Raw genomic sequence first — 9977 nt, 5'->3', positions numbered from 1 at the left:
CACGATCGTCATCATTGGAAAATTCACCTCCATTATCTGCTAAAAAACTTTTGGGTATCCCAAATCCTCCTCCAATCTATTTTGTCATAATTTGTTCAATAATCACAGAGTTTTATTGTGTATGACACTAGCAAGAGAGAATGAGTTGCCATGTCAATCATGTGTAAAAAATATACCCCATCTTTCCATTTCTTGAGATCCATGGCAACAGCTTCATTAAATTCAGAGGCACTAAGCAAACACACAACAGGTCTTGGAGGTGATCTCTTATAAAGTTTGCAAATATTACATGTTTGTGACAGTTCATCAATACACTTTTGATAGTCTATGTCATACATTCCAGAATCTTTTAATAGTGATTTAAGCCGATCACTACTGGGATGGGCAAATTGTTTATGAAGCTTTTCTATAATCTTGTATTTAGAGGTTAAGTTGCCCTTTTCTTCACTATTAATGAAAATTTCCTTCACAGGAACATCACATTGTTGGAGCTCAATACAATAATGACCAGCATCAGTACACTGAAGATTAACAGCATTTCCAAATATTTCCGCCACATCATTCTCTAACTCAAGCTTTACAGCAGCCTCTTTCATAGATGTTTTACTTAACAACAAAGGTATTTCACTGTCTACAATATCAGTAGTAATAGGTACAATTCACACCGGCAATCTTGCATGGAAATGTAACTTTTTTAAGTGATTTCATTCGGCAGCCACTACCAAATTCAAATACAGTTTCACTATCAAGTTCAGTTACCTCTTGTAACTGACTAGAATTTAAACTATCAGTATAACATTTCATCCAGTTTGACCCAGCGACTGTTGATGTCTAACACAGTGCAATTGAAGGTCTGACAGGTAAGTACTTCCAATTCATGTCGAAGATTCCCTGTAAATAAAACAGCTTTTTCAGTCTTTGCCTTAAAATTTTCATATGCATCATGACAACCCTCACCATATGTCTAATTGATTCACAGCTCCTACATTTTAATGGATGACCATCTGCTGCAATCGGATTTAACTTTTTAACATATCCTTCTCTTCCCCTGTTAGGAACCTATCCTCGAACGTAGCTTTCTACTTCTAAAATTGTAACTTTGCCACCTATTACCAGTGTAAAAACTCTGTTCATCTCCTTCACTAACATATGTAGGTGCCTCAACCTTTACACTCTGTTTAGACTCTTATTGGCCCACATGGTGCAGAAAAGTAGGAAGTAGGGTTTCATTTCATTTCTGTTTAGACTCATCCTTACTGGATGAAAATGCTTGCTGTCCAAAGAATTTCTTTAAAGAAGAACTCATTTGAGTAAATAATGTCTCTATCTGGGAATAATCCACTCCTGTCAATACCTATTTACGATCTTTACCGTCTAAATTTGCATTGTCCAGTAATTTAAAGCTCAAAACTGACTTTGGTAATTCCATTTGAAACTTTTTTGTCTTATTATACCTCTTTTCGAACTCCAATACATAAGTTTCCATTTTAACTCCTGGTTCACATCTATACCGATCAAAATCTGTATAGGCCTCATATGCTTCTGAAAGTTGATTCTTCTTAAATATTTTATTCATGTATTTAATTAACTCTTCCATTCCCTGCTTCCGATTTCAAAGTATCCAAAAGAATATCGCTAAACACTTTGTCACGGATTCCGGTTGAATCTTTTTCATCCAGTGTCAAGGCCACAGCCAAGGCTTGTTTTGTTTTTATAATCACACATGAAATGGGGGGGCGTATAATGCTGTCACCTCATTCCGTCGGTCCGTCCGTCCACAATTGCTCGTAAACACTCTTCAAGGCACAATTCTTGACTGATTTCAAGGAAACTTGGTATGGTTGTTTGTAATCACCCAAGGATGAACCCTATTGAAAATCAGACGAATCGAAAAATATTTACTATGAGTTATTGCCCTTGTTCTTGAAACACTCTAGAAAGTGCAATTCATGACGGATTTTGATGAAACTTGGTATGAGTGTTAGTTATCGCCGAAGGATAAACCTTATCAAAAATCAGAAAAATTGAAAAATATTTAGTATGAGTTATTGCCTGTTCTTGAAAACGCGTTCAATTTTAGCTTGTAAACAACCTAGAAGGCATAATTCTTGATGGATTTTGACGAAACTTAGTGTGAGTGTTTGTAATCACCCAAGGATAAACCCTACCGAAAATCAGAAAAATTGAAAAATATTTAGTATTAGTTATTGCTCTTGTTCTTGAAAACGCGTTCAATTTTTAATTCGTAAACACTCTAGAAGGCACAATTCTTGACAGATTTTGACGAAACTTGGCATGAGTGTTGGTTATCACCCATGGATAAACCGTATTGAAAAACAGAAAAATTGAAAAATATTTAGTATGAGTTATTGCCCTTGTTCTTGAAAACGCGTTAAAATTTTAGCTTGTAAACGCTCTAGAAGGGACAATTCTTGACGGATTTTGACGAAACTTGGCATGAGTGTTTGTTATCACCCAAGGATAAACCCTATTGAAAATCAGAAAAATTGAAAAATATTTAGTATGAGTTATTGCCCTTGCGATTGAAAACGTTCAATTTTTAGCATGTAATCACTTTGATGAAACTTGTTGTGAATGTTCGTAATCACCTAAGGATGAACCCTATTGAAAATCAGAAGAATTGAAAAATATTTAGTATGAGTCATTGCCTTTGTTCTTGAAACCGCTTTCAAATTTAGCTCTTAAACACTAAAAGGCATGATTCTTTCTGGATTTTGACAAAACTTGGTTTTTTTATTCAGTCCTGAAGATTGAATATTTGCCTTCTAGACTTTTCACGAGCTAAAGATTGAACATTTTTTCAAGAACTAGGGCAATAATTCATACTCAATATTATTCAGTGTTGTGCTAAAGAGTTCAAAAGAAGTGTATGACTGAAGGTTGAATATTTCATACTGGTGATTGTTACTGTACTGCTACATATTTATGTTAAATCAAAGCTGCCAGTGGGCGTATATTAACTTGCATGGCAAGCTATCTTTTCTAAAACTGTTAAGCATTGCCATGCCTTTAGTTCGTCCACCCATCTAGTATATGGTTTACTTTCAGTAAACCTTGGTGGGGCTTTGTACGCAGACGCCATTCTCAATAAGATTGTCAACACAAATAAACGAATTACAGTCACAAATAAATTACACCGTGTTCTTCTCTTCTGATATTACGGGCCTCAATTTTCAAAATAGTTTCTCCCATGAATCATTGTTCCATTACGCTTGGAAACCACGCTTTCTGCTACCATATTAAGTTGACATAATAACACTAAATATTACTCTTTTATTCCACAGTATACATATAAGCTAAAACCCCACCAACGTCCATAACCTCTCTCTGGCCTTCTCGCATTCACTCATCCCCTCTCATACATAACTCTTACATACATCTTTCAGACTACAATTACATCACAAGCAGACGACATGAACTTAATACAGATAGATAAACACATAGTTCCATATGGAATATAATATTTTTAAAAAATTTCAGATTAATCGGACGAAAAATAAAAAAGTTTACAAATTAACCGCTTTTCTTTTTTGAGTTTTAACAGCATTTCATGTTGCATGAGTTTTACCACTTTTCAAACAATTTTCACATATTGGTGCCACAATTGAGCTGTTCTCTTATAGCTGAATTTTCTTCTCCAATACATATGTTTCCATCCCCACGGTAAATACAAACATCATCAAACTTGACTGTGGCAGCTTGATCTTGATGAAGTTTGAATTTGGTCATAAATGATGAATGGTTTTGGATGTATTGCTCTTGACTTAATAAAAACGCTTCACATTTGGCTTGTAGTTATGTTACAGGGTGCAGGTTTTATCTGATTTTGATGGAACTTGGTATGCACGTATATGTAGACAAGATCTCAGTCAAGTTCGAAATTGGTCACTATCGGATGAATGGATTTGGAGTTAATTCAATGCATCTAATTTGGCTTGTAGGCCTGATAGCATCGTATCATGAATACAGGTTTTGACATGGTTTTATCAACCTTTATTAAACTAAGCCCTCTACACTGCGCTTTGAGGGCGTGAAAATGAGATTGGTGGCATTGAAATCTGACCAATCAGATTGGTAGAACAGAAATGAGGTCATGTAAACAAAACACAATGCCGATGCCCGTTTGAACACATTTTTTCCAAGTAAATATTCCAAAGAAAAGTTTGATTTTCTTTCAGCTTTAATTCTTTAACGAAAATCTTGCTCAATTTTTAATGGATTTTAATGAAACTTGGTGTGAATTTGGGATTGATAAGACGGCGGTATGACAAATGGTTTATGGTTAAGACACCATGGCCTGTTACAGACTTCATTTTTTATCCAATATGGATGAAACTTGGTATGAGATCTCAATAAAGCTTGAAATTAGTAACAAATGGATGATTGGTTTCACATATTAAACCTCTAAAGACTTTATCATTTCTGACAGCTGGTAGTGGGCTTATGTTGCCTGGCAAGCTACCTTTCCTTAAACGGTTTTTGAGTTAATGTCCTTGAATTAGTAAAAAAATTTTGCGAATGCAATAAAAGCTACAATTTTAAATGGATTTTAATGAAACTTGGTGTGAGCTATTTGAAGATTTTTCAATGAACAATTTTTTTAGTTATTGTCCTTGATTTAGTAAGATCGCATCAAAATTTTGTTGTGGGCACAATAAAAGCTACAATTTTCAATGGATTTTGATGAAACTTGGTGTTAAGAGTGAAGAAGTTACTAAAAACTTCTTTGTAAAGCACTGGCCAAGGTCACAAATAAAGAGATAAATGTTCAATACAAGATAAGGTGCAGTTAGCATAGTTAGTATTAAGTTAAAAAAAACACCAACGAGTAATCTACAATAAACAAAAGTTTATAGGTTCTGAAAAGATAAACATCTATATATAAGGATTAGAATATATTATACTTAATGAGCTAGAAAATAGAGAGGGGGATCAAGTATTATTGGATTCAATGGGATCGAGTCTACCACAGACCAGAAAATTACCAAGGTTTTTATTGCGCTTTTAGGCAATTACTAATCGTTTGGTATATACATTCGGAAATCTGTTCTGTAATTCACTGTAATACTGTTTGACGATGGATGAGGTTTTGGCAGCTGTATGATTAAAGGTGGCAACAAATGGAATCATTTGATTATCATGCTGGATGTTAGGTCCATTTGGAGCCACTATTTGGAGTTGGTCCATCCAGTAGCTTTCTCTCTGTAATCGTTTGGTTTTTGGTTTGATAAGATCAGAGTCAGGAATTGATTCAATAGGCATGATAAGAAAGTCTTCAATGGAATGGTCAGGTAAATTAAAATGATGAGAAATTAGTTTATTTTTGCTATGAATGATATCAAAGGGATGGCCGCTAAATCGAGTTCGCAACGCGTTCTGGGTTTCGCCGACGTATTGTTTGTCACATTTTTTACACGAAATTAGGTAAATGATATTTTTATCCGTACACATGAGACGTTCTTTGATTTCAAATATTTTTCCGTTTTTTTTATTTTGAAAATAATGAGACATATGAATATGTTCAAAGGTGCGACACCGAGAACCTCTACATGGTATTGCGCCAAAGTTATTTATCGGAGGAGGGGGTTTGTTAATTTTCAAAAGGTCCAAAACAGTGTCATTTTTAATTTTGCGCAAGAATCGTTTGGAATAGCCCCTCTCTCTTAATTTACTGAAAACTAGTCTACAAGCTGCATCAAAATCTACTTTTTGAGTACAAATTCAAAATTGGTGTGAGCATTGGTATTGATAAGATGGCGGTCAAATTCGAATTCAATGACTTTTCAAAGAACATTTTTTTAGTTATTGCCCTTGTAAAACTGCACCACAATATGACTTCTAAACATGATAGACGCTACAGTTTTTATCGTATCTTTATAAAACTTAGTATGCAGGTATATATTAATTATAATATCACGTTTCCGTTTACACGGTATCATGCAATTTGATTGGATAACAGCGGTCACGTGCATTTGGTTTATATCTGTGTAAACGGAATTAAAATATAAGCTCCACCCCTTAATGGACTACTTTTATCATTGAGTTTCATTGACGTGGTCACTATACAGCATCGATGTCATTCCTTCAAACGTCAACAGAGCCGAAATCGACACATCAATGAATGATAAAGGTATTTTCTAAATCCCCTCAATTGTGCACACTCCAAATTCCAACAATATCATGAATTCTGGACTTATTTAGAACTTGTCTTTCAATAATTGAACTGCCAATTTGGCCGCTCCTTCAACTTTGGTGTAGTAGACTGTAAATAGGTGACCTACTTATTTTTGATTGGCTGTTCTCTAGGACGTCTTTATTCATTAACGTTATGTTAAAATGTATTTATGCACCAAATTAGTGCCTTAAGTTGTTGTTATATTACATAAATATTTAAACATGTATTCGAGTTGATTTAATTATAAGTGATGACACTGTATAAATCAATTAATTTAATGTAAGGACAGATTTAAATGAAACAATAATGTAACGAATGTACCATTTTGGGGGGTTAATTTGGGTCTTGAATATATGTACATGGTCTTCAGAAATGGTAGAAATGTACGAAAATCACATAATTCCTTCAAAAATATCTCGAACAAGGAATTTCTTTCCTATTTCTATAAATGTTTTTTCTATATATGGCATTGTCTCCAGAAGAGACAACTCCTATTTTTAACTTTCAAACGTGGATCATTCTGGACACACATGAATTGAAAGCTAAAATTTCAATGGTGAGCTGTGAACACTATTACTGATTTAATGAGCTAAAAAATTCCCTTTTCTGCGACTGTTGTGTTGTGGGTTTTCAGGTTTTAACATCAAAGATTAGAAGTGACTACTGTATATTATTTTGAAAAGACTAGACATCATATCAATCGTGAGGTCATACATACTTGACCTTTCTTACCATTTCTGACCTCTTTATTAAAGAGTTACTTATATACAGTTATGTCCCTTGGACCACCTAGATCAATATTCTACAATCCTCCTTGACTAAACTTAAACTTATATGTTTAAAATAAATCTTAAATTAAATAAAATATGTTATATTCATTTCTTGAATCTACTGACAAATAAAATATGTATAGATCAATTTAGTAATAAACAAAATTTGAATCTTTCTTTGGCTTTCTTACTCTTTCAGATCTTCTTGGAATATTAAAGTCAACATGCTTTTTTGGACTATCTGTTGGAGGTTCTGCCAAATGCATAGGATTTTCAAAATTAACATTTTGCATATCACTTGTATCATCTATTAATATATCATTACTATCCAAAGGTACATGTCTCAAAAATTTAACATTTCTTATCAATTTGACATGAGTTTCAGTATTGACAATTTCACAAGTTTCATTAGCTATAAATTTCAATATGACATATTTCACACTTTTATAGTTTGATTGTAATTTACTAGTATTTAAATTTGCAATATACACAATATCACCAATTTCAAAACTATGAGACTTTGCATGTCTCCTTTGATCTGTGTAATCTTTCATTTTGTTTTGATATCTTTTATGATAAGTATTAATTTTATCATGATCTACTGTATCATTGTTCTTAAATAAAGGAATTTTAGTTTTAATGTCTCTAGAAAATAACAATTTAGCAGGAGTTTCATTTGTACAACTAGCAGGAAATGATCTATAACCTAACAAAATCTTATGCAATTCATCTTTCCAGTCCTTTCCTTCAGACTCAGCCGCTCTTAATCCTTTCTTTAAATAACGATGAAATCGTTCAATTTTTCCATTTGATTCTGGAAAATTGTCCAATGTTTCTGGTAATGCAAGTCTTGATAAACTATCAGCAGTATTTTTGGTTCCACTAATATACTGAATTGTATATTCATAAGGTAATAATCTCCAACTAAGTCTTTGAATTCTAGGAGGTAATAGTATTGATGACGTGGATTTAAACATATTTATTAATGGTTTATGATCGGTTATTAAACTAAAAACTCGTCCCCACAGATATGTATTAAAATGGTCCACAGCCCATACACATCCAAGTGGTTCTCGTTCAATTTGTGAATATCTTCTTTCCACTTCAGATAGCGATCTGCTTGCGTAAGCTACAGGTCTAATAGAACCATCTAATTGTTTTTGTTGTAAGATCCCACCAATTCTAAATGGACTTGCATCTGTTATCAAACTTTTTCTTTAAGGTTTTTCATTTCTGATATTTTTCTTCTTGGTGTGATTTTCTTAGAACCATTTTCTTCTTCTTTTGATACTGTCCCCTTTTCAATGACAGAGTAAGCTTTCTTTAGAATCCCTAATTGAAAACTACAGTTGCAACTTAGCAAAGATTCAGCTTCTCCTTCTATGACAAATATCTTCTCTCTGACAAAGTTTTTCTTCCATCTTATTTCAGCTTGAAAATATCCAAGGCACTTTAATGGCTCTGACTGACCATAGGCTATAAACTTATTTCTTGATTCTTTTAATTCGGTATTTCTAAAATGTTTAAGGTAAGTTTTTGAACTAATTATGTTTTGCTGGTCTCCTGTATCAACTACCATTCTCATTTCTTTTTTTCCATTTATAACCATTTCTGTTTTCATATCAGAATTAATATAGTATACAAAATCCTCCTCAGGACTGTATTCTTCATCATTTAAGGCTCTAATTTTCTTATTTCTACACATCCTAGCCAAATGACCTATCTTCTTACAGTTCAACCATCTGACAGTCTTTGCACCACAAGAATCTGCAAAATGATCAGTACATCCACACCTGTAACATGATTTCTTGTCCGATTTCTTTTCTGTGTCTGCTTTACTTTTCCTGCCTTTTGATTGATGTATGTTTCTTTCTTTGGAGTCTTCCATAATATTTTTGTTTCTTTTCTTCATTGTGTCAGTAGGCCTATTTCTAATATAATTGGTTGCACCATTTTCAGTTCCAGCCATTGACTGTGCTTGAGTTTTGGCTCTTTCTAAGGTTCTAGCAATAGACAAAGTTTTCATTAGAGTTAACTTCTCTTGCTGTAGTAGTTTTTCTCTAAGGGTATTAGAATGACACTTCTCAACTATCTGGTCTCTAATCATTTCTTCTTCTAAAGGACCAAATTCACATGTCTTTACCAATTCTCTAAGATCTATCAGGTATTCATCAATAGTTTCATGTGGTTGTTGAACTCTTTTGCGAAAATTGTATCTTTCTGCTACAGCATTTCGAGCAGGCTTAAAATGATCAGTGAGAAGTTGTACCACTTCTTGATACTTTTGCTTTGGACCAGTCAATGTTGAAAAAATTCTCTGGCAAGGTTGTCCTAGACTATGAAGTAATGTAGTTCTTCTGACTGCATCATCCTTCTTATTCAAACCACTGGCTATTTGAAAATATTCAAATGATTCCATCCATATTGTGAATTCTTGATAAAGATCTGTAGAATTAACATTAAATTCTTTAGGTGATCTTATATGAATAGAATGTCTTTCATCAGAAGAATCACTTTCAATATCGTTTTCTTCTGTTGTGTTGTCATGTGGCATTTTCAATATTTGATTTTCTCTTCCTCTAAATTCCACTGAATAATACCATCAACTTTATTTTCTTATTCTTTCTTTGTGTTCCCAGACATCCTCGTTGCCATTTGTTGTGTCGTGGGTTTTCAGGTTTTAACATCAAAGATTAGAAGTGACTACTGTTTATTATTTTAAAAAGACTAGACATCATATCAATCTTGCGGTCATACATACTTGACCTTTTTACCATTTATATACAGTTATGTCCCTTGGACCACCTAGATCAATATTCTACAGTGACAATTGGAAAATAAAATGGCGCAACTGTTCCTTTAAGTTTATTACTCTTGGAATAAACAAGTTATAGCAATGACCCTGACAGATTTTACTATTATGATCCATGCTGCATCATATTTTATCTAAAAATTTAACAAAGCTGTAAGCCTACGTTCTGTTTTGTTTATCAATTGTATTGAACTTAGAA

General features: G+C 33.4%; 1 protein-coding gene across 1 annotated transcript in view; it reads right to left on the bottom strand.

The window, feature by feature from the left end:
• LOTGIDRAFT_162030 (hypothetical protein) overlaps positions 1–1597 on the bottom strand; it is a gene marked incomplete at both ends in the record, with an annotated part of 2265 nt that extends 668 nt beyond the window's left edge. Inside the window, 3 exons of the mRNA XM_009057968.1 lie at positions 28–76; positions 177–631; positions 1372–1597. Coding sequence (XP_009056216.1) covers positions 28–76; positions 177–631; positions 1372–1597 — 730 coding nt within the window. The remainder of the gene's footprint in view (positions 1–27; positions 77–176; positions 632–1371) is intronic.
• Between the last annotated feature and the right edge of the window lie 8380 nt (positions 1598–9977).

The sequence above is a fragment of the Lottia gigantea genome (genome assembly GCF_000327385.1).
Source record: "Lottia gigantea unplaced genomic scaffold LOTGIsca_32, whole genome shotgun sequence".
Lineage (NCBI taxonomy): Eukaryota > Metazoa > Mollusca > Gastropoda > Lottiidae > Lottia > Lottia gigantea.
This window is presented reverse-complemented; position numbering and strand designations above follow the sequence as displayed.